Below are 24458 nucleotides of genomic sequence, written 5' to 3' on the forward strand. Positions count from 1 at the left end.
TGTCCAGCACCAGATTCCTCTGCCCATAGACTGTTTTCCTTTGCCTAGATGGCTGTTTTTGTTTGCTTTTGCATGTTCTTCAAGATTGTCTCCATTTCCTTCCCCTTCTCCCCTCCTTCCCCTCCCTCCCTTCCTCCCTCTCCTTCCCTTCCTCCCTCCCCTTTCTTCTCCCATCCTTCCCTCCTTCCTTCCTTCCTTCCTTCCTTCCTTCCTTCCTTCCTTCCTTCCTTCTTTCTTTTTTTCCTTCCTTCCTTCCTTCCTTCCTTCCTTCCTCTCCTTCCTTCCCTCCTTCCTTCTTCTCTTCTTTCTTTCTTTCTTTCTTTTTTCGTTTTCAGACAGGGTTTTTCTGCATAGCTTGCACCTTTCCTGGAGCTCACTTGGTAGCCCAGGCTGGCCTCGAACTCACAGAGATCAGCCTGGCTCTGCCTCCCGAGTGCTGGGATTAAAGGCGTGCGCCACCATCGCCCGGCGTCTTTTTTAATGTGGTGTTTTAAGAAATATTACAAAAATCTATTTTACAAATGTGGGCTGGACTTGGAGGTACATGCCTGTAATCCTAGCCCTTGGAAGGCTGAGACAGGGAGATCTCTACTTCCATGCCAGGATGGGCAGCTTAGTGAAGATGCTACCTCGACAGGAAAAAATAAAAAGACCAACCAACAAATCAAACACCAGCAACCCCCGCTCCCCAAGAAAAATTGAGAAACAAACAAAGATCTCACTCCCTAATTCTGTGAATTAACATTGAGGACATTTTGGTCTGATACACTTTGGAATGTTTTGTACCCATTTGAGATGGGTTTAGTCTTGCTAGTGAGGCTTGATTCATATCGGAAGCAGCAGGAGAGACAGACTCATGGTGGATCGTGCCTGTGGAGCTCTCCCAGGGCTCCTTACAAGTGTCCCACCATGTCATCCATTCTGGCTTTTTATTTTAGATGAAGAGTCAAAGGAGGCACTTTCAGTTTTTGTACTGAATAAGTACTCAATTTGATTTTTTATGGGGTATATTTTTTTCCCTGTGGTTACAATTAAATTCAAGAGAGAAACCTATAAAGAGAAAAAAGGAAAGAGAGTTGAAATCCAATGATGAAGTTGTAAATCAGTGAATCTAAATGCTACATCATTCTACTTCCATCCTGTCCTGTATTTGCCTGATAAGATTTTTCTAGAATATACTACCAAACCCTGGAGGACCCCAGGCATAAAGTTTTTTGTTTTTAACATACGATGTGACTACTGAACCCTTTCTGATAGCTGAGCATCCACGGTTGCCATGGTGACAAGTTCAGGTGCAAAGAACAAAGGAGTTGGAGAGATAATTGTGCATGTGTTTAAGAACAACTGTAGATGGTTACGATGAAAGATAAGCACTGCTTGTTGAAGCAGAGTACCAGCCTGAGCCTATCAGCATCCTCACTGACTCCCTTTAGAGGTACATCTCATAAGTCTGATGGCAACACTAAGCCTCTTCAAATGCATGCTCGGGCTAATGCCAAAGCCAGTTGAACATCATGTGCAGGGTATCTTCAGTCTTCTGGAAGAACCGCAGGCTTTTTGTCTCCTTTAAGCATCTTTATTTTGGTATATCTGGAAACAAATCACCAAGCAACACGTGGGTACATGGCTGTTATCAAATACGTCCCTTGGGATACTTCTAAACTTAAACATGTGCATTCAGCTGCCACTTGTGTTTGAAATCTTGCTGTCATAGTTGAAATGTGTAGAGTGTAATGTCAGTCTAGAATCTTCTCTCTGGTCTGGTCTGGCAGCATGTGTTGAGTCAGGATTCGAAGAAAGCATCCTCTCCAGCATGGGTTGCAACTTCGCTGCTTTAAGGGGTTAGGGTGTTTTGGCAAGTTCATAACCTAATCTTCCAGCCCGAGGAAGTTCTGCTCTGAGTGCTGGACTGTTGAAGTAGAGAGACAGTGCCAGATGAGCAGTGGAGCAGGCGTGTCACTGGAAGATGGTTGGTTCTGCTGTGCCACTGTGTGCGATTTCTCACGGAACGCCACCTCTCTTTTTCATCCCGATTTCCTGACATTCTTGAAGGGAGTGCTGGCTCCCACATTTCTCTTGAAGAAATGCCTTGCCCTGCGTTGCCAATTCTCACATTCTCTTGACTTCAGTCTGCTTCTCTGGACTGATTCTTTAAGCATTTTCCCATCCCGTGTCTTTGTTTCAAGTGCCACATCTCTGAGGAAATGTGTGGTCTTAACACCCCAACCCTTGATTCCCTCCATATCAGCCTTGGCGCTGTCAGGCTCTTGCCATGGCCATGCTGTCTTGTGTTTAAGTTTCAACAGCATTGCCAAACAGGCCTACTTGTCCAGCAAGGCCGATCCTTTGTGCCTGGACAACCCTTTGTTCTGGTTTCTCTTGTTCCTTGCAAACAAAACAAAACAAACAAACAAACAAACAAAAAACAACCCTTAATAATGAAATTAGAGAATCTAGGATTTAGGACTCAGAGCCAGAGGGCTTTAGACTCTCAAAGCCGCTCATCTGTTTCATGGTGTGGGAACTCAGGAATCTTCAGAACCACAATTGACTCAAAGTCTTTGTTACAATGGCAAGAAAATTAAAAATAGAAACTGGTGATGGGGCTGGAGAGGACGGCTCTGCAGTTAAGAGTGCTTACTGCTATTGCAGAGACCTGAATTCAGTTCCTACATCCGTGTTGACATGGTCACAGCAGCCTGTAACTCCAGTGCCAGGGGATCCGAGTCCCTCTTCTGATCTCTGCAGGCACCTCTGAGTAGATGTGTGTGTGTGTGTGTGTGTGTGTGTGTGTGTGTGTGTGTGTGTGTAGTAGTACGTATGTACGCGCATGCACATGAACACACACACACACACACACACACACAACACACACACACACACCAGTCTGATGCCGTGGGTGACTTGGATACAGGATTCATGGTTTATATCCATCAACATGAATAACGTTGAAATGATTTAATGTACTTTAATGAAGACTGAGGTAAGAGCATTTGACAAGTCCCTTCCCCTGCAGCTACTGCTGCAAATATCACTTAGTCATTTTTCTGAAGTAAATAAAATGTGTGTGCAGATCCCTAACAGTGATCCACTCTTGTACACTTGTCAGTCAGTCACCAGAGGACTGTCATTAAATGGACACTGCCCTTGATGCCAATAAGGCTGATGTCGTTTTCTGATCCAGCATTGTTTCTGACTCAGGGCTTTGTGATAAAAGGAACATGGCATTGACTCTTTAATTGATTTTTGAAATTCATTACCTACTCACCGTCCTTTCTGTTTTCCTCTCTTCATTATCTTGATGCTACCCTGTCACCACAGTTAGCTGCTTCCCTAAGAGACAGGGTCAATGTTGATTGATACTGGGTCTGGAAATCTAAGTATAAGTCATCAATAATGCTAAGTGGGATGATGATGAATTAAATATTAAGGGATGCAACTTTTAGAGAAACACACAGTTCTAGAAAAATGAACATGAATTCCTGTAGATGTAACCAACCGTCTTATTAAATAAGAAACACAGAACCAATGCAAAGAAGAAAGCCAAGCAGTCAGAGCTAAGAGCTAAAAACCTTACCCTTCCTCCTGCGGTGGTCCTACCTCTCCGAAAGAGAGCTACTTCCTGTGTTAAAGTCTTTATATAGAGTTTCTGTTCTGCCTTCTCATTGGTTGTAAACCCAACCACATGACCGCCTCATCACGGCCTGTCTATATAGACCTCCAGGTCTTCTATGGTTGGCATTGAGATTAAAGGCATGTGTCTCCAATGCTGGCTGTATCCCTGAACACACAGAGACTTACCTAGCTCTGCCTACCAAGTGCTGGGATTACAAGTGTACGCCACCACACCACTGCCTAGCTTTCCTATGGCTTGCTAATAGCTCTGACCACCGGGGCAACTTTATTTAACATACAAATAACATTTTAATACAAATAAAATATCATCATAGATTCCTCTGTCCTGAGATGATCCACTTGGATAAGTCAAAAGAAAAGATTTCACTTTCATCTGAAGAGGACACTTGATCTCTGTCTCAGTCATGGGTGGTGGTGACCTGGGTAGTGCTTGGCAGTAAAGCCAGGGATGGGGTTGATATCTTAGAACGACCTGCCTTGTCGTTCCAGTGGTGAGCTCTATGGGAACAGTCTTGTGTTCATGGAAATTTTAGAAACCACAGTGAGGGAGGCACAGGGGGAGATGCAGCGTAGATCTGGTCTGGTTGCCGGGAAGTAGCTGGTGGAAGACCCCTGACTATAGCTCAATTTTCACCACCTCAGTCATCACCTTGAAGCTCTAGGCTTTGTGTCTGTTTTCTGACAGAGGACTTAATTCTCATCCTGTCTTCTATGCCTCAGTGGAGCCAGATTCCCCTCCCAGCACCAGTGAGGCCTGAGGGTGTTTAGTACACCTTCCATCCCCATGTTTGCATTTCGTGGTTAGACTAGTGGTTCCATCCCCAGCCCTGGCCACGGGTTCGCCCTCCTTTATTCTTCAATCCATCTTCCTACCCCAGCCATTACCTCTTGGCTGAGGGCTGGTGGAGACAGTGCTTTTAGGGTAGGCTGCCCCTGGCTTTTTCTGCGTCTTAGATATATTCCCCGTGTGTTGGGAAGGTGAAGGAGCCAAGGCTGAGCTTGATGCCCAGGTAGGCACCTGCTCATCAACCGCTTTTGCATTTTTTCTCATCCCCAGAATTATCTGTTACAGAAAGTTGATGAATAGAAATCTTATTTACTTCAGGCCATCTACTGGGACATAGACAGAGCAGGGTTAGGATTCTGTGGTGAGCAAACTTTCAGCGTGTAGCCTTGGTACCTCCCAGAGAATGTGAGCGGGTTGAAGTATCTTGAAGAATTTTGTAACTGGCTTGGTATGCCTGAGTAGCAGGAGTGGGAGACGAGGAGGTCAACGTGGTCCCCTCTGTGGCCATTCATCTCTGGCATCATACTCTGTTCCTATCTGGATAGATGGTCATTGTACCACACTTCTACCTCAGAGTGACAGGTTCTCATTAAAATGTGGCCACTCAGATAGCAGCAATTGCAGCTGCGGCAGGAAAGAGTAATTTGTATTTACTTTGCTTTCTGTATACTCAGAGAGATATTTTTTCTCTAACAAAAATGTATGAATCAGTTTAAATTATAAGAACATACTCAGCCCACTTAGGATGTTTTTGTAAGGCATCAAATGGGTTGTGATTTAGGTTTTGTATGACTTAGATGTGGCCATAAATACGATTTTTGGACAAAAAAGTAACACTTCCCACATTTACTTTGAGGAAGGCTCAATGTGAGGTCTTAATTGGCTGTCTACACTACCCTGTGAGGAGCTATTTTAGGAATACTTATTATTTAGTTATCCTAGATTGACAGCTGGCATTGAGGGAAAATACCCTTTCCCACAAGTAGTTTAGAGGGAAGATACTGGTCAAGGGCACTTTGATTGACAAAGCAGGTTGTGTGTGAGCCTCTTTTTCTCCATTCCACATTTCTATCTTGAAGTGGGAAGCTTTTCCCCAAGAGGCAGAGATGAAAGTCAGCAGGAGGCCTGTGTGGCTCTGCTCCGCTCTGATGGCCTGGGGTTTTGTGTAATAACCACCCAACCCAGGCATTTCTGTCTTGCTTGTACATTTGCAAGGCTGTCTGCATGGTATTCGAAGAGAGAAATCCATGGGAGTGCAGAGGAGATACTTATAGATACAGCTCACCATTTTCTGCTTCAAAATCGAACAAGTTGAAAATCAAGGCTTTAAAAACAAGTTTTGAAACATCAAGAAATAATTTTGAGGCTGGAGAGATGGCTCAGCTGTTAAAGGCCAGGTTCACAATCAAAAATATAAGAAATGATTTTGCATCTTGCTTTATTCAACATTATATTCCATAGATTGTAAATACTTTAGGCATAGCACTAGCCTGCAGGTGTATTTGGGGCCAGGTAAAATGCTTCTGAATTCCCCTATTTCCATGAGTGCTTGGAAGCTGAGTGGTTTTCTCTCTACATGCCTGCCACTCCTGTATTGTGTGCATGATGGCTACTCTATGCATGGAAGCTACTAACTGAGCTGGGATGGATGGACCTCAGCATGCCTGGGGTCTAAAGTCTCTGAGTCAGATCAAAGTCATTTTCAGCTACATATAGATGTTAGGCCAACATGGGCTACATGAGACCCTGTATTTATAGCTAGGGGGTCAGGGTTGAGGGTCCAGAATGGGAACAAAGAGCAAAAGAAGGGGGAAGCTCTCACATAGCCATCTAAATTGAACTCATACCAAGTAGGTGAATTTTTTTTAAATGCTGCTCCCATCACCTCTGGACTTCAGACTCCAGATCTGTCAGCCTTTCAACTCTAGTTTGAGTAGTAGCCCTGATACTTTCTCAGGCTCCCAGACCTTGATGGGCTGAGGTTACACCATTGGTCTTTCTTATTTGGAGGCTTCCAGCTTCCTGGACTGAACAGCTACTGGTTTCTTTAGCTCTCAGACCTACAGCCACTGTGGGACTAACCAGCTTTTTTCATGTAAGCCAATCTAATAGATTCTCTCTCATAATTCTAAACCAACCAGTCAACCACCTAAACAAATGAACAAAATAGAAAACTCTTGAGCCAGAATCCACATGGAAATATCTCTTTGCTAATTTAAACACTGCAATGTGAAAGCTGTTAGTAAAATTCTTATACAATTGAAATATCTTAAGACAACTACAACTATCTAGTGTATGTTATGGGCTCAGTATCTATCTAGGGCAGTGGTTCTCAGCCTTCCTAACTCTGTGACCCTTTGATACAGTTCCTCATGTTGTGGTGACCCTCAACAATGAAATTATTTCATTGCTACCTCATAACTGTAATTCTGCTACTGTTATGAATCATAATGTAAATATCTGATTTGTAAGCTATCTGATATGGGACCACAAGGGATTGAGAACCAAAGTTGAGAACCACATTGATCTAGGGTGACTAGATTCAGTGCCACTTTCAGACACAGTAAGAAGTGGTCAGCTGTGGATTTGGTCACCTGATTTCCCTGTCATTGATCAAAGGACATCCCACAGGTTGAGGCATGCTGTAGGGGGGCTGGCCAGCCTTGGGGAGGGATTTGAGAAAGAGGAAGAGATTTTGAAATAGCACTTTTCATTGGCTGAGAATTTATCAAGTAGTTTAGACTGGTTCTCTGTAGAGCCCTGGGAATCTACCTATGTATGACTTGTGACACTTGTGATTGCAAGTGTGCACCATGGTTGGCTTGTTCTGTGGGTTGTGAGTGTGGAACTCAGGTCCTTATGGGGCAAGTAGTTTACTGAGTCATTGTCTCAGCTTCCATGTTAAATACTTTCAAGTATCACTTCTCAGACATCACTGTCAGGACCCTTTGTCCTTACAAACACTGATGAGTATTCACATAGCTTTTAGAGTTGTATCTTTCAGTAGCTACTATGTTAGGAATTAAAACTGAGAAATCCGACTACTCAGAACACTGAGGCAAGAGGATAGGAAATTAAGATCTTTCTTTAAAATAAAAATTTTAACAATGTCTGGTTACATAACTTAGTGGTAAAATATTTGCCTGGCCTTCGAGAGGCCCTGCGTTCAACTTCAGCAGCAAAACCTCCAAAACAATACAACACACCACACCACAACACACAATACAACATAACACAAAACAACACAAAGCACAAACACACAACATCACACCACAAACACACCACACCATACAATACAACACAAACACAACACAGCACAAAATACAATAAAAACACAACATACCACACAACAATACAACACAACACAACACAACACAAAACAACACAAAGCACAAACACAACACAAACAGAAGCAACAACCTAGGACCTGAGGACTTTAACAAGATATATCTGTTGATTCATTTTAAATTAACTATAATCAAATTTACTGTAATTAATAGAGTTTTAATGAAAAACTCTACAAAGAGTAAGAACATAGGTACTGTCTTTACTTTTTGGCAAGTGTCTTTGGTTCATGGAAGGAAGCAGTTTCTTGTGTCCATCTGTATCAGTCCCCTGAAATAGCCTAAGAACATCCAACCCCACACAGGCATGTCCTTGGCAGAAGGGGAAATGCTTAAATGACCTTTTAGGTGCTTCTAAGCATTCTTGGGTGCAACACTCAAGCTTGACACACAGAAGTATTTTAAGGGTTAGCTGCAGTGTGAGCCAGAAACCACACCCATGAGCTTTCGTTCTATCATTTTTTTTCTATCAGTAAAATCCATTATTAAATGTTGTGGTTTGAGTGGATTATTACTCATGTATGGTTTTGTGCCACAGTGCATTGGTCATTTGGAAAACACTGGTTCAGTGAGTCATTCAGATGATCACACATTAATTATCCGGCATTGAAAAGTCACACACACATTAGTATTTCTGTCAATATCCAGAGAAAAGACTTCTAGCTTTGAGAGAGATGTCAAACACACATGAATATGCTAAAAAATCTTCTCAGTTTTGAACTCTCGAATTTTATCATTGGGTACAGACACTGTCAGTTGTCTTCATTGGCAGTGGATCCTCAGTTTGTTAGAGAAAATGCCTGCCACAGGCTCAAGTGGATGAGCACAGCTTGCTATTCATGCTTTTCTGTTAGAACACCATCCCATGAGCCATGCAGTTAGCTCATGTGCTCTCCCTTGGGGCAACTGTGCTGGATGTAGAGCAGAACTGCTTTGCATAGGTTTTTCATTTAGTTACATAGAGTACTAAGAGGAGGTCAACATTTAATGAAAATAATAGTTTTATTCCAAAATGGCCGGTGCACAGCAGTGAGGACCCTATGGAGAGCCATGGCTTGATCTGTCTTGATGCTAATGGGTCTCCTCTTGTGTTCCATCATCAGCTCAAGAAACTGCTCCTACTATCAGGGTCAGGGTTTGACCTAGCTGACCCCCTGTGTGGTCCTGTGAACTCCTGGGGAGTCCTGGGTCACTCTAAGAAGTGAAGTTGGTGGTGATGGGCTTCAGTATATGGATGGCCACATCCTGATGGAGGTGTTGTAGTGCTAAGCTGGAGGACAGGCCCCTGTGAGTGCTCCTTAGCCTGGGCTTTCTCATTTTCACTGTGTTGATCTTTTCATTGACTTTACTTAATATCTGGACCTATCTATCATCCATTGCCATTCAGATGATTTCTAGCATTTCCATTTGATATTTCCTAATAGTTCATTCTCTTTGGTGACATTTCCCATTCATTAATGCATGGTATTTACTTTTCTACTAAAGCAGGGTGTGGGGAATTTTACTTAAAGAGATGGAGAGCAAATATTTCATCTTGGGGTTGTGTAGTTTCTCTCTTCATTTCTGCTGTTAGGGGCAAGTGTCCACAGGCAGTGGGAAGAAATGGCGTAGCATGGGCAACCAGGCAGCAGGCTAGACTGGCCACAGGCTGCCTTCTGCTTGTTCTGGCGTCAATAGCTAATATTTGATGAGTGCTATCTAGAGTCCTCTCTTGGAGGGTTTTAGGATTCAAGACACATCAGTATCTGGTCCCATGTATGGCTTCATGACTTCTTGGTGGATCATTTTTCTTGCTTTTGCATGTATTTGAGAAATTTTACTTAAAATCACATGTAGTACATCGTGACAACCCCCCCCCCCCCCCGCCTGGGTGAAATGCCTAAAAATAAATATTTTAGATGTCATGGACCTTATCAGTGGCTCACAGCTCCTCAGCTCTATTGAATGACAGGTACAGATGCAGATAATACATGAGCTTGACTGCTGCCTGCTTGTATCCTAAGAAACAGTTATGTGCAAAAGCAGGCGTAGGGTTGGACTTGACATGCCCAGGCTGTGTAGACTGAGGCTGACAATATCTCTGCCATGGAGCACAGCCACCTCCTCTTCCATTAGGGCCTTAGAAGGGCCTTGAATCAGCCCAGACAGGAGGTTGGTTCAGTGATGTTGTTGCTATGGTTACTCAGCTATTACCCTGTGCTGAGTGCATGCCTGGTGTTCAGGGAGATATATTGTCTCGTGTTCTGACCTCGGCCCTGCTCCTGTTAGCTGTCACTGATGTTTGGTGGCCTGCCCGTTGTAGGTAGGTGATGCCTTTTTTTGTGTGTGTTTGGTTTCAAGCTTCATGTCCATGTGGATTGGTCCCTGAGTCTAGAGGTAGGATTTTCCAGTTGTCCTGTTCTTTCCTAGTGGTTGGGGATATGCCATAGTCTGGGCGCGGAACTGCTCCTTGCTGCTGTCCCAGAGCAGAGACAAGGCTTGGTTCCACTTCCTTCTCCACCTCTAGGGAACCTGCATCAGTGCCCTGAGGGGGGTGGACTCTGCTGTCCTCCTCTTGGTGCAGAGGGTTCCGGAAGCACCACCTCTCTCTCTTCTGGATGACCTCATAGTAGGGCCTTTCCTATCCCCTGAGAGCACCCAGTGAGGTGTACAGGGGAGAGCCTAGGCAAGACATGTGGGAGATTGCCCAGGTCAAGGTGCATTCTCTCCTTGCTCCCCCAGATTCTGAGCTCACCTTGTAGTTGCCTGTAGCTCATGGATACTCCTGGAAGAAAGCCTCTGATGACCCTGTCAGGCACCCTTGCCACCCTCCTGGGCCTGTCGCTGGAAAACTAGGCTCCAGTCATGTATCTCCAGGGCTGTGTCTTCACTTGTGATATCAGCTCTTTGATGGGTTTAACTTAAAATTTGTGAATTTATCTGGTTGCTTAGAGGAGGGAGGTACTCTCCAGTTTTGTGGCTTCTGAGTTGAAGCAGGGTGAATTTTGATGTAGAACATGTTTGGAGGATATATTGGTGGTAGAAAGCTTGGAGTGACCAATTTGGCCTACTGATGGGTTGAGTGCCTCCATGCTGGTCCCTATCTGGGTGGCTAAGTGTCCCTTGAAGTCAAGCACTCATGACAGTAGCTCAAAAGAACCTAGAGCTCATGTGAATGGTAGTGATCTCACAGACTTCTTATACCTCAGTCTTATATCTAGGCTTATGCAGACTCATGCTGACTTTGGCTAGCTAGGAGAGGTGGTGACTTCTCAGTGCTGACTCCTGGGTTTTGGCAGGTCATCTTGGATGTCTTCTGTGGACTGATACTTGGTGGACCATGTCTCAGGTTTCTGCCATAGTTGAATAATCCAGTCCTGAGGACTTCTTGCTTTTGGACAGAGGGAGAAGTATTAGCTGCTAACATGACTGGTTTCTATTTCAGGGAGACCATTCACGAATGTCTTTTAAGAAAAGGTTTCCCTTAAGACACTACAGAAAGAGAAAAGGTATGTGATGTAGATGTTGAAGAAATAGAAAATGTGTACACTCTGTAAAAACCCAGCTGCTGCATGAGAATGTGTGTAAGATCCGACTGTGAACAGCTAGTGTACAACAGGCTAAGCATGTCTCTTGAAAAATCCTTTAGAATATGCAGAGAACACATCATAGGGAAAAGATCTAACTTCCTGCCTAACTTCTCCTCTCTCTACCATAAAACTGCCACAATAATATCACTCAATTATACATTCCTTTCCTAATTTTTCATAATTTTATGGCTTAACATATTTTTTTTGCATTTGTAGTTTATTTGTTGGTGTTTTAAGATAGGATCTAGCATAACCTACGCTGCTCTGAGCTTGTAACTCATTGCCTCCAACTTCTAAGTGCTGGGATCCCGAGGCTGCACCACTGTGTGGGTCTGCATTGTTGTTGAAAACCAGTTCCCTAGAAGTCGTGTCCACTGTCTGACTTCCTGGTGCACCACAGTAGCTACTGGGGGTAGGAAAATGACATTGTGCTTGGGGCAATATTTGGGGGGACTGTAAAAACCCTTTAGAGGTGTTTGATAGTTGACAGATGAGGAAACTGAGGCAGAGAAGTTAGATACTGAGCCCAAGGCTATTTCCTGCAGCACTGAACTGGAAGGTAGCCAGATCTCAGTCATAGAATCATCTGAGACGTCAAATTTCTGCTGTGGGTAGGAATAGGAATCATAGCAGCCCAATGTGTATGTATGTGGTGGCCAAGCTCTCCATCCATAGCATCTATGCTTTCTGAGTGTAAGCAGTTTTTCCAAATCAAGTACGTGCAGTCCCTCTTTTAAAAAATATAGGGCACAGCGATGAATGTCCCAGGAGGCAATAGTGTTCTGTGAGATCACCTAGCAGAGGGTCACTGGACACGATGGGGGTGCTATCTCCCTGGCTTGTCTTTCTATCTCTCTCCACTTACTTTTTTTTTAATTAGGTGGCTGCTGGTGTGAGGATGGAGGACAGACAGAGAAGCACTGTCACCGAGTGAGGGAGGTGTAGGCTCGGCTGAGGGTTAGGTTTGGGTGAGCTGCACTTGCAGGCATGTGGACAGCTGCTGCCTGGCACATGGTGTTGGCTGACCTTCCTTAACATCTGTGTGGTCAGAGTTAGACAGGATAAACACCGAGGGGAGCCTTGAAGGAAGAGGTGCTAAGGAGCAGCAACACGTCCACCTGTGGAAATGGGAGCCCTTGGATTTTGTGGGGTACAAGAGGCAGCATGGCAGCATCTGGGCCAGGAGAGAGAAAAGGAGAGAGGGGAGAGAGAGAGAGGAGGTGAGGGTGTGAGGAGGGAGGGAGGAAAGTGGGGGGACTCTTCTAAGGGACACAGGCTTCCTGGAGCATCACACTTACAGTGTGTGGGCTATTTTGGCTTTTAATGCTAACATTTCACTATAATTGTTGACATTCCGTTGATCAGGCGTGGAATTTGCAGTGAATGCCGAGTCACCTTTGGTTTTCTACTCTGCCTGGTACTGTCAGGGACAAACGCAGATAAGATTATCAGAGAACCTTTTTCTGTTTTTAAGAAAAGAGGTTTACAGAGTGGACCCCTCAGATATTAAGACACGAAGGTGGCATTTGTACCCAGTTGGAGGAGAAGTGTGACCTCTTGGTTTCCAGAAACGAACCCACTTGTCATGTCAAGTAAGTCCTTGGTGGAGGTGTTCGTTCAGCCCAGAACTGGGTCTGACCTGCTTTCTCTTTCCTTTCCATTGTTTGAGTTTTAACTGAGAGATGCTTCCTGATGCCTCTGCACCAGAAATACAGGAGCTTGAGCAAAGTCTTCCTGTAGCCTTCCTCTCCACACCTGTCCTGCCCCTTTCCAGTCGTCATGGCGCCCATGAAGTCCCATATACGTTTATTGAGACTTAAATTTGTGAACCATGCATTGAGTCATCAGCTGCTATAATCTGAAAATCGGTACAGGTCTAAGATGCCTTTGTGGCAGCCTTGCTGAGGACTGTTCTCCTTTCACCCAGGAGAGAAGAGTTTGTCCCTCGCAGGCTCCATGGTCAGTGCATTCCCATGCTGGCTTGCTGGTGGGCTTGTGTCCCCAGGGGCCACCTCTTTGATTGCAAGCTGTTGTGGGTCGTTCCATACTGTCCTCCAGAGCAGCTGTTGACCAGGTGCTGTGAGTTCTTATGTTTATTTCCAAGTGCCCAGCTGCCCTGAGGGCACCACAAATATCTCTGAAGTTCAATTACAGTCTCCAAGCTCCGGAGTGCTTTTTTCACCCAGGCACATTAGACAGGGCTGTCGAAGGTCATCAGCGACACGGAGGCCACCAGAAATTGTGTCCCAGAACTAAGATTTATTTGGGAGTAGGGAATCAACCATTTCACACTTGACCTGAAAAATGCCTCTCTCCTTGGGACGGCTGCAGCTGTTAGTGGCCATCCACTCTCTTAGATGTGGTCCTGGGGAAGATGTGTGTCTCCCTGTTCTAACTTGTTTACAAAGCACCATGGCACCTCACATTTTGTGAGATCTGCAAGTTCTGTTTTCTCCAGGGGAGTGAGGCAGTTTCAAGACCCAAAGTTTAATTCAAGGCAGTAATAAGTTTTCCTTAGCTCACTGGGGATAGCTTTGGCTGTATTTTGTTGTACTTATTTTTGTTTGTTTTTGAGATTAGGAAGTAGAAGGATAGACAGAAAGCAGAAACAAATGAGACAGACAAAAGGCCAACCCCCCCACTCCCCGAGATCTTTAATTGGCTTGGCATTTCTTCTAAGAGCAGTTGGGTCTGGGGACCAGGACACTGCACAGTGTGATGCGTGCTGGACACACCTCTTCCTCTGCAGCATAGAGGCAAACACATTTTCTCACTTTCTAGTTCCTTGGTGCGGAAAATTCAGACTCTCCAGGCAGAGCCTCTTTAGGCCACGTTTCTATCCCACTGGGCTTCATTAGGTACCTTGTTTTGGGTTTCTGTGATTGAGTCAATCTGGAAACTAAGACATTGTTAATAAATGAACTTGCGTTTTGATGACTTGTAACAAGCATTGGTTACAGTTGGGGTCCAGGAGTCCAGGAGCCTTGTTAGCAGGGCAGGGCCTGACATGGACCAGCTCACCTCGCTGGTCAGCAGTGTCGTGAGGTGTTTGTTTTGACAGGCTCCTCTGGCTTGCAGTGACAGCTTGTTCCAAGAAAAACGAATCGTAATGACATTTCAGTTTCTCTTTTTGTCCTGGGGTAAAGTCACATAGACTCACCTCTCTGACCCAGGTGTCCTCTTTCTGTCCCTGTGTTTTTATTTTACCATTAGAGTGATCCTAAGCAGAATGTTGTATTGCTGGGTTTCATGACCCCCCGCCCCCAGCCGCTAATCTACCACAAAAGAATATTTCTGAGTCCTTTCCTTTCCTATCAGGTAGCCAGAGGGTAAAACTTGCTGCTTTCAGGAGCTTCAATCAGGTATTTACATACGAGTGTGAAAACAAGCCCACATGCCGACTTCCTCTGAAGCCTCACGGCTTTGCACCTTAGTTGCAGGTAGAGGTCATTTTTGAAGAGAAGCTGCCTGGGAAAGCAGCTGGATGTGGGGGCTGCAAGGCAAGTACCACCTGGGCACCAGCACCAGTACCACCCAGGCACCAGCACCAGTACCACCCAGGCACCAGCACCAGTACCACCCAGGCACCAGCACCAGTACCACCCAGGCACCAGCACCAGTACCACCCAGCACCAGCACCAGTATCACCCGGGCACCAGCACCAGTACCACCCAGGCTAGTGAGGCCATATTAGTTCAGTGAAATGGTGCTAAACACAGGGAAGGGATGGCATTGAAAACACACCCCAAAGTAGCCAAAGACACTAGAAATGGAAACAACCACTTGTCCCGTTTTCTGAGGACTTTGGCCCTGGCTGATGTGCCTAAATGTCCATCCGCATATATAAGTGCATGGCCTCTTTAGTTTCACAGGTGTTTGGTAGGACAGAACTTTATCCGGTTGGTCTTTATTTTGACCCTGTAAAATCTTAGCACTTTTAGTGGAGGGGTTCATGCTAATTATCATTAGTTTTTAGCAAATCCCTTCAGTGATGTTCTGTGATCTTTTACTTAGGTATAAAACGATGATTAGGACCACATCATGGTGCAAAGGAGAGCAAGCCCCGAGTCTGCATCCCAAAGACCTGGTAGCAGCCCTGGACCTGCTGTCGAGGGACTGTGCCAGCACAGGCCAGGTGCAGGGGCCCCCTGTCTTCATCGGTAAGATGAGGCCGAGGAATTAGATGTTCCCTATTGTTGAGATCTGCAAGCTCCTTTTCCCCCCAGGCGGATGAGGAAAGTTCAAGTCCCAGAAGTCTAATTCAGGGCTGTAATAAGTTCTCTGTGTCTCCCTGGGAATAGTTTTTGGCTGACTTATATTAGTGTTGGCAGAAATTGTTCTGTAAGGGGGGACCCACAGAGGTGGATTTCTTTCTCAGAGCTACATAAACCAGAGGAATCTGTGAAACTCACGTAGTGTGGTCAGCAACTCCAGCTGCCTTCTCTGCTCAGCCTTGGCATTGCTGCTGAGGAGAGGGTGGGCTGCGTGGAACCATGCTGGGGTCTCCAGTCATGGCCGAGGAGTCAGGATGTGTTCTGGACTGTGGTGTGGGACTGACTTTGAACCACTGAAGGTTTGAGTTTGGGTCTAGAGACTGCCTATGGGGGATGGGAGTCCTCCATTCTTGTCTTTCTCCTTTTGGACTTTATGCATCTGTTGGCTTGGGTGCGACCCCTTTTTACTGGGGTGACTTTATCCAGGTTCTCATTAGTTTTCAGCTGACTCTGTACAATTGGCCGCTTGATGGCTACTGTGTGCCAACCAAGCATCGAAGTTGAAACCCTGGCCGATGCTGAATGGTGCAAGAGTGCATTCTTTTCCCCCTGGTTGTGATCTTTGCTTGGATTCCCCAGCAGTACATTTCATAAAACAACACTTACGGCACAGTACATGGTCATTTATTTCAAACGTAGAGTCAGGCATGCTTTTTTTTAAAATTTTTTATTTATTTTTTTATTTTTATCCCTCGAATGGAGGAAGGACCAGTGGCATTCAGTTTAGGAAGGAACATCAAGATCACATGAAGATCAAGATCTTCAGCTCCCTTTACAGTTTCTCTCCTAATGGGAAGCACTTCCTTAGGCCGTCTGTCCTCCGTCCGAGAGAGCCTCTCTGCTGGTAGAGAGCTTTGCAAGCTCCGAGGCTCTTATCAAACTAAAGCCCCTCCAGGCCACACACAGTGAGGGTGATAGCTGGTCTGAGCTTCACATTTCAAACCCTTTATTTCCATTCAGCTCACACTTATCTTATGCCCTGGATTTCAGTCACCATCCTCACTTCAGCTTGTGGCTTTGGCATCTACATATTCTGCATGCCGCTGGGTCCCATGACCCTGCATCTGCATGCAGAGATCAGGGTGGAGGCATCCAGGCCATTCTCCCAGAGTCTCCCACAGTCAGTGGGGTGTGCACATCCACATGCGGAGTTTCTTAGAGGAAGGCAGAGATGGCTGGAGTGTTGGACTAGTTCATGTGCCTTTTGTAACAAATGAGAACAAACTTAATAACCATCTTGTAGTTGTGCGGGTCAGGAGTTAGACATGGTTTCATGGGCTGGCAGCCTGTGTTCCTGTCCTGGGGCTCCAGGGAAAATCTATTGTCATGCTTCTTCCAGCTCCCAGGGGTGCCCATGTTTGTTTGTTGTTTTTTTTTCCTTGTGGATCCTTCCTTCCTTTTCAAATTCAGCTGCCTTTCTCTAGTCCTTCCTCTCTGCTCAAGTGGCCTCTGATTCTTTCTCTCTGCTGCCTTCTCTTCCAAGGGACTTTGTGATTGAGCTGAGCTCACCTGGATATTCTGGGGGAACACTCCCTGTCTGTCGCTGCCTCAGCCCCCTATGCAGCCCTAATGTTCCTTCATCCCATGAGCTAACACACCCATGGGTGCTGGGACTTAGGGTGTGGATAGCTGTCAGGCACCATGAGTTTCAATACCATGTTCAACACGCCCTGTGGGTAGTAGGCAGGGTTCTCGTGAGTGTGCGCGTGTGCATATGTGCTCAAGTGTGTGGGGAGCACAGGCCAGTGTCAGGTGTCCTCACCAGTCATTCTCCATCTATTTATTTACATTTATTTATCGTGTGTGGAGTCTCTTCCCTGACTCTGGAGCTCATTGATTGAGCCTGACGGACTGGCTGGAGTTCCAGGCATCTTCTGTCTCTGACCTCCCAGTGAAGGGTTAACAGATGTGTGCTTCTACCACTGGTTTATGATGGCGCTGAGGATTTGAACTCAGGTTCTTGTGCCTGTGGGACTGTAGCCTTTCTAGGCTGCCTGCTTCCCCTTGGCAAAATGCGTACAGAGGGCTTGTTACAGTCCTCTTTTACTGTGCCTAGCACTGATGTCTGCTGCTCAGGCACTGGGGCTATAATGTGGAGATCAGCCGGAAAATCATTTGCTCAAACTTGTTGTACTAAGTAAGCATGGGAAACTGAGGTTGGCATAACTCAGCTCCTGTTTTTTTTTTTTTTTTTTTTTTTCTGGAAAATTGAGAAATTAATGCTAACCCTTTAAGGTTCCAGGCTTGGTTACATGTTGGGAGTCTATTATAAGAGTGAGTATTTGGCAGAGATAAAGGGTGGTGGGGACGCCGGAAGCAGAAAATAATGTGGGCAGAGTGGAAGGCCATAACATGTACATGACATGAGGAAGGGGCTGGGGGCAGGTGATGGAGGCTGTGCACATGGTGAGGGAGGGGAAAGGGGCTGGGAGGGTGACTGGCCACACATGGTGAGAGGTGCATTGTGTCAAGGGTTACAGTCACATTCAGAGGGCTACCGCCATCTTGGCAGTTATTGGTTAAGTCTGGGCTTGTATCAATGCAGAGAGCTGGGTAACTTTCCCAGAGCCACATGAACCAAGACATGCTTTCTTCCCATGAGTCCATCCATGAGTTTCCCTCCCAAGGCAGAGGAAGCACTTCTCTGTATGCTGTTAGTAAACTGTGGAGGCTGGCCACTCCAAGTGCGTCAAACGATTCATCGTTTGGGTGGACTCATTGTCCTGAGAAATGCAGAGACTGAGTTTGCTTTCTCTGAGCATTTCCCAACAGTTCAACCAGACCCCGCGTGGCTCTCTCTCTCTCTCTAATTTTAAAGGCTGTTATTCTATTGCCCAAAGGATTTAAGGTAGCCGACAATAAAAAGAGAGATAAAAGAAAACCGGAAACCTTTAAAGGAAGAATCAAAAATAGAACACCAAGCTCCACACGAGAGTCAGAAGGACTGTGGGCTGAGAGAGCCGCTCTGCAGGCCCAGAGGACTTTGCCAAGGAGGTCGACGCTTTTGTGCTTTCCAGCCCCTGCCTTTCTCTGTTTCTTGCTTCTCTTTAAGTATGATAGTTTCTGAACACAGCTCGAGTGACCTTATCCCAAATTCCCAAATCCAAAGTGCTTCAAAAATCTGGAAGTTTTGGGACTCCTACCTGAGGCCACATCTGATCTCCTATGGTGACAGTCAAGACTCAGGTGTAAAATGACCCTCAATAAGTGGATTTTGTTTCTAGATAATCTATGGTGGTTGCCAGAGGGCCTCAAGGGGACCTTGTCACCACGGAGCCACGCTGATTGGGAATACTTTCTTGATGCTGGCAATAGATTTACTGAGTCTAAAGTACTTTCTGATTTAACTGTGGTTCCTATAGGACTTGGGAAATGCCTTTGCTGAAATATTTAAGAGTCTTTCTAGCTACAGAGAATCAGTTACTTAGGTAACAGCCCCAACAGTCAAAAGTTAAACGCTTTTCTAACTTTGGGCTTCTAGCTTTTTACACACTCATCACGTCTTAAATAAGAGTGGATTTATTTTCACAAGTCACAGGCTAACATCTTGAGTCACATAAGCTGCGGCAGCTTCGATGTTCTGGCAGTCACGAAACTAAATGCAGGCAGGAACAAAGTTTGTCGTTTTAGAAACTGGATCTCACATATCCCAGGCTGGCCTCGAACTTGTCACGCAACTGAGGATGGCTTTGAACTCTGATCCTCTAGCCCCCATCTCTCCTGTGCCTAGTGTGTGTGAAGCAGGGGCTGGAACCCAGCTAGCACTCGCGACTGAGCCTCCCCTCAGCGCCATGGGGCTTACAGCTAGGAATGCGGCATCTGGACTTCTCGGTGGCCTTTGAGACCTCAGAGCTGTCGTGGAAACCAGCCCTCTCTTCAGACCCCTCAGCTGCTGCTCCTGGCAATGCAATCTGTGCAGCCATTCCCTTCACGGCCTCTCACATTCCTTCCCTCAGTGGCAATAACCCTGAAGCTACTCAGGTCCTCCTCCCCCCCTTTTTTTTTTACCCCAGGTGCCAGATGTCAGGTCTCAGAACAGCACTGGTCTAATTCTATGGCTCCTTGCTCCTGAGTTCAACAGAACCAAAGTTCTTATTAACAAAAAACGTTTTCCTGTTAGTTGTGCTGACACCAGTGTTGAAGCATGGGGACATTTGAATACAGCAGGTATCTTCAGCTGGCTGGCGGGGGCAGAGCCTCTGGCAAACTTCATAACATACCCAGCATCAAAGCAGGCTCGTTGGTTGGAATGCTTACCTGTGGCAGGTCTGCAGAGAAGTCGTATTGCATTTGCATCATACTCGTACACATGAGTGTGCTTTCCTAGTGTCAGTTACACGTGGTTCATTTTTAGAGCAAATATTCTTTTATTGTTTTCTGTAATCTGGAGTTTCCAGAACAGCCCTGAGCAGGTTTACATGTTCTGGTCAGAGTCCTACCAGAGAGGTTCTGTTGCCTGTGGTGTAAAGTATAACACAGGAATTGCCACCAGCAGCCATTGGGAGCCTACCGTGAAGCTGGAGGAAGGAGCAAGGCCAATAAACTCAAGCAAAACATGCCGTTCTCTCTGGGAAAGCAAGTGGGCAGATCAACATCCAACCTGTTGCCCTGTGATCCCAAAGAATGATAATATCACCATTTATTTCCACATATAAAAGCATGGTTGTATTTTCAATAGGGTCATTTTTAATTGGCCTGAAATTCTCTCCAAGCTATCCAGAAGGTTGCATTCCATTGGTTCTCTTAGCCGTAGGTGTCCCACTGAAGGCTTGCGGCGACTCCTCTGCTCAGTTCACTAACCTCTATGTTCCTTTTCATTTCAGCATCTCTCAAGAACCTCCGCAAGAATAAAGAGGTGGTTCCGACTTCTGGTAAGAGAGCGTACTGTGGGGGACCGGTCATTTGCTGGGCTCTTGCATATGACACAAGGTGTGGAGCGGGGAAACATTTGGGGTCACTCTGCCCATCTGAGAGTCACCCCAGTGGGAATGACTATAGTCGCTTTTATTCCTTGCAACATCTGGGTTTTCCTCAAGATTGCTTCCCGAGAGAGGAGTTTTTCTGCTTTGGATGCCCTGGGCTCCCCTTGCTGTGCATGCAGCTTGCCAAGCTGTCCTCTGAATGGTGGGTGATCATTAGGTCATTTGAATACTTTGGCTTAGCGTATGGTAGTGCTGTCTGCCAGTCAGCTCAGTTTAGGTAGACATGTTACTGCTTTATGAATTTATTTTGAAATTTCACTGCATTTACAGTGACAATATTTTAAAGAAAGGATTAGAGAAAAATCTTCCTAGAGTGGTGATGAGCTTAGGATCCAGGCAGGAAACCTCAGATGAGTATGTGCCCCTGGTGCACTGCAGGTCATGGCCTTAGCCACAGTTAGAAGCTGATTAGAATGCGGGCTGAGTTATGAAAGGAAACGGTACAGAACACATAGGCAGTGCCCGGAGCAGCTCACTGATGGTTGAGTTTGAAAGTCAAGGTGAGTGCCAGGGCTTTGAAAATGTGTTTCAATGTATCTTCCCATAACATGGATATTATGGCAAACTAGTATTTTGTATCCTCATTTCGTTATGTTAATTACTTTACCCGTATAAACACATTTTAATGTCCTCATTGTATTTTGCTCATGCTAATGTCTTTGTGTCTTCAGGAAGGTTCTATGTGAATGGGACAAGGGGACTTCTGATTCAGTCATGAGTTATTCCTTTATTTTTTTCCATTTATCAAACAGTCTGAGTTTCTTTCATATGCCACTTGGGTGCTTGAAGAAAGGATGAGTAAGATATAACTCCTGCCTCACTGCCTGGGGTCCACCACAACCTTTATGTGGGGTCCCAACTACATTCACTAGGGGGCAGTGAGTAGCCAGGGGCCAGGCACAACTTCTACCTTAGGTCTCTGACTTCCAGCGAGCATATGACAGTCTTTATGCTTTCTTCCAAACTTCTGGTTCATGCATTTATTTTCACTATTTAATCTTTTTAAAAATGTGTACTATAGCCGGGCGGTGGTGGCACACGCCTTTAATCCCAGCACTCGGGAGGCAGAGCCAGGCGGATCTCTGTGAGTTCGAGGCCAGTCTGGACTACCAAGTACGCCAGGAAAGGCGCAAAGCTACACAGAGAAACCCTGTCTTGAAAAACCAAAAAAAAAAAAATGTGTACTATAGAATGTATGTATGTATGTATGTATGTATGTATGTATGTATTTTCACTATTTAAGCTTTTATAACAATGAGCACTGTATCATGTAAGGATTTATTTTCATGATTAAGCTTTTATAATAATGGGTATTTGAATGATCTGAGCATTGATTTTTTTTTTCTACTCAGCAAGCTTCAGCTATGTCACCATATTTCTACAGTTCCTATAGATGTGTCTTTTTATCTCTGTTTTCCAAGAGAGAATTCATTGAAACCAAGAAAAGGAAGTGGGACTTGTCTAAGGATATTTTTAATGCAGAACTCCCATGTCGTCGTTGCCCAGTATAAGTTGTGTTGTTGTGACTGAGGTGTGTGTTGACTGTCATTTGTGAATCCGACACGGTCCCACTGTTCTGACCAAGCTCATGTGTGTCAGAGTGGAACTCCAGTGTAGAACAGAAGGTAGAAAAATTCAGTGGATACGTGGAAACAGACCACAATCAGAATGCTGGACTTCCAGGGCCTGGGAAGGAGGCGACCAGGATGCAAGACCAGTATAAAGGACAACTGTGAATAGTCAGCAGGAATTTGCCAGGCAGACACTGTAGAGAAGGGGCTGTGGCTCATCGTAAAACTACAGCAGATTTTGAGAGGTGAGACTCACAGGTGTGGATGGAGTCAGAGGCTAATGTGTGAGGAAGGAAAGGAACATAAAGCTGGTGTAGCAGGGATTGGCTCTTTGGTCATTTGAGGCAGGGAAGGAGGAAGGCTGAATCCCAATCCCAATGGCTCTGCATGACAGAGCTTTCTTAATGACCACAGAAAGTCCACTGTGGGTGGCAGCTCTACTGAGCTTTTCTCCTCCCCTGCATGACCCAGGTACCCTTGGTGTTATGATGTCAGTCACCTGGCCTCTGAATCTGATGCCAAAGAGAGTCAGGAGGAAGTTGTATCAAGTCCAGAAGGGACAAGTTGTGGCTCACATTCCTTTAGTTGAAACTACTCATCTGGCCCACTAAGATGCAGGTGGCTGGGAATGCAGATCTGGTGGCTATCTGATCCTGGCTGCCAGAGTCTCATTTGCTGTAAAGTCTTTTTTCTTGTAGGTCATGCTAAACCAGGGAGATAGTTGACCAAATTTATGTGTTACTCAATAGCAAAGGGAATACAGAAAGGCAAGAGAATATTAGGGCATAATTCTAATATTCTGTCAGATGGGGACAGCTGGGCCAAGGCAGTGGGGTCACACAGGGGATTACAGGTTTCTGGGTTGAGACCAGATGGTTCAGATTTGGCATAATGGAAATGAGAGGTCAGGATGAAACAGGAGATGAAGTCTGTGATTTGGGATTTGTAAGTTGCTTCTGAAGGTGAGAGGGAGAATAGATATTGATGGGAAGGTGGTTCGTGAACACGATGAATCTTATGCATGTCAGCTGGGCTACCCAGTATCCCCCACTTTCTGTGAGGCTCCTCTTAGTCTTGATTTCCTCAGCTCAATTGTTGTGTAGTTTGTCAGGAAGAGCTGGTGTGCTTAGTCTCCTTCCCTGTGCTTTACAGGCTGTCTCATTTGTGCTAAACACAGGGCCTGGATTCTCCTATGTGCTCATTCCTTTCCTTTTCATTTAATAAAAGTGCCTTCCCTGTCTCAGTGACTCATAGAAAGAGCAAGTCTTTCCATAGCTGTTCAATTTTCAATGATCAACAGATGATATCTGTGTAGTTAATGTCTGGTGACATGCCCTTCCTTCCCTCTTCTCAGGCATCTCTTCTATCCTTTTTATACTTGCTTGAGATTGTGTTTTTACATGAGGGCAAATGTGATGATACAGTCAAAAGAGCATTTCAGGTTTAATACCCTGTGTGAAAATTATTTTCACTGTCATTACTAAATCCTTGATACTATGATAGCAACATTTGTCTGTGATTTATTTCAGTTGGTTTAAATGGCTACTGTGTTTATTGGTGATTTTGTCTTATTTTGTTTACTGAAAAAAAAAGAAAAAGAACAACATGACATTATAGAAGAAAAAAACATACCCGCACTGCCAGAAACCCACGTAGAAGCAGAAGTTCAAAGAGAGCCATCAATGGAACAAGAATTACAAGAGTCATCATCAACACAAGACCAAAGACCTAAGCAACAGGAATCTCCTGGACAGTCATCCTTGAGACCATCATCACCAGAGCAACAATGTGAAGGACAAGAGGTATCTACACAGTCATCCTTGAGACCACCATCCCCAGAGCAACAACTAGAACAAGAGGTATCTGGACAGTCACCCTTGGGATCACCATCCCCAAAGCAACAACATGAACAACAAGAGGTATCTGGACAGTCAGCCTTGGGACCACCATCCCCAAAGCAACAACATGAACAACAAGAGGTATCTGGACAGTCATCCTTGAGACTATCATCCCCAGAGCAACAACTTGAACAAGAGGTATCCGGACAGTCACCTTTGGGACCACCATCCCCAGAGCAACAACTTGAACAAGAGGTATCTGGACAGTCACCCTTGGGACCACCATCCCCAGAGCAACAACTAGAACAAGAGGTATCTGGACAGTCACCCTTGGGACCACCATCCCCAGAGCAACAACTTGAACAAGAGGTATCCAGACAGCCACCCTTGGGACCACCATCCCCAGAGCAACAACTTGAACAAGAGTATCTGGACAGTCACCCTTGGGACCACCATT

The 24458-nt window shown here is 45.4% G+C and overlaps 1 protein-coding gene across 1 annotated transcript in view; it reads left to right on the plus strand.

The window, feature by feature from the left end:
• Dcdc2c (doublecortin domain containing 2C) overlaps nt 1-24120 on the plus strand; it is a 67889-nt gene extending 43769 nt beyond the window's left edge. The window contains exons 11-12 of the mRNA XM_037198179.1: nt 20434-20481; nt 23757-24120. Coding sequence (XP_037054074.1) covers nt 20434-20481; nt 23757-23780 — 72 coding nt within the window. The 3' untranslated portion in view covers nt 23781-24120. The remainder of the gene's footprint in view (nt 1-20433; nt 20482-23756) is intronic.
• The last annotated feature ends 338 nt before the right edge of the window (nt 24121-24458 follow it).

Source organism: Peromyscus leucopus, chromosome 22 (assembly GCF_004664715.2).
Source record: "Peromyscus leucopus breed LL Stock chromosome 22, UCI_PerLeu_2.1, whole genome shotgun sequence".
Classification (NCBI taxonomy): Eukaryota; Metazoa; Chordata; class Mammalia; order Rodentia; family Cricetidae; genus Peromyscus; species Peromyscus leucopus.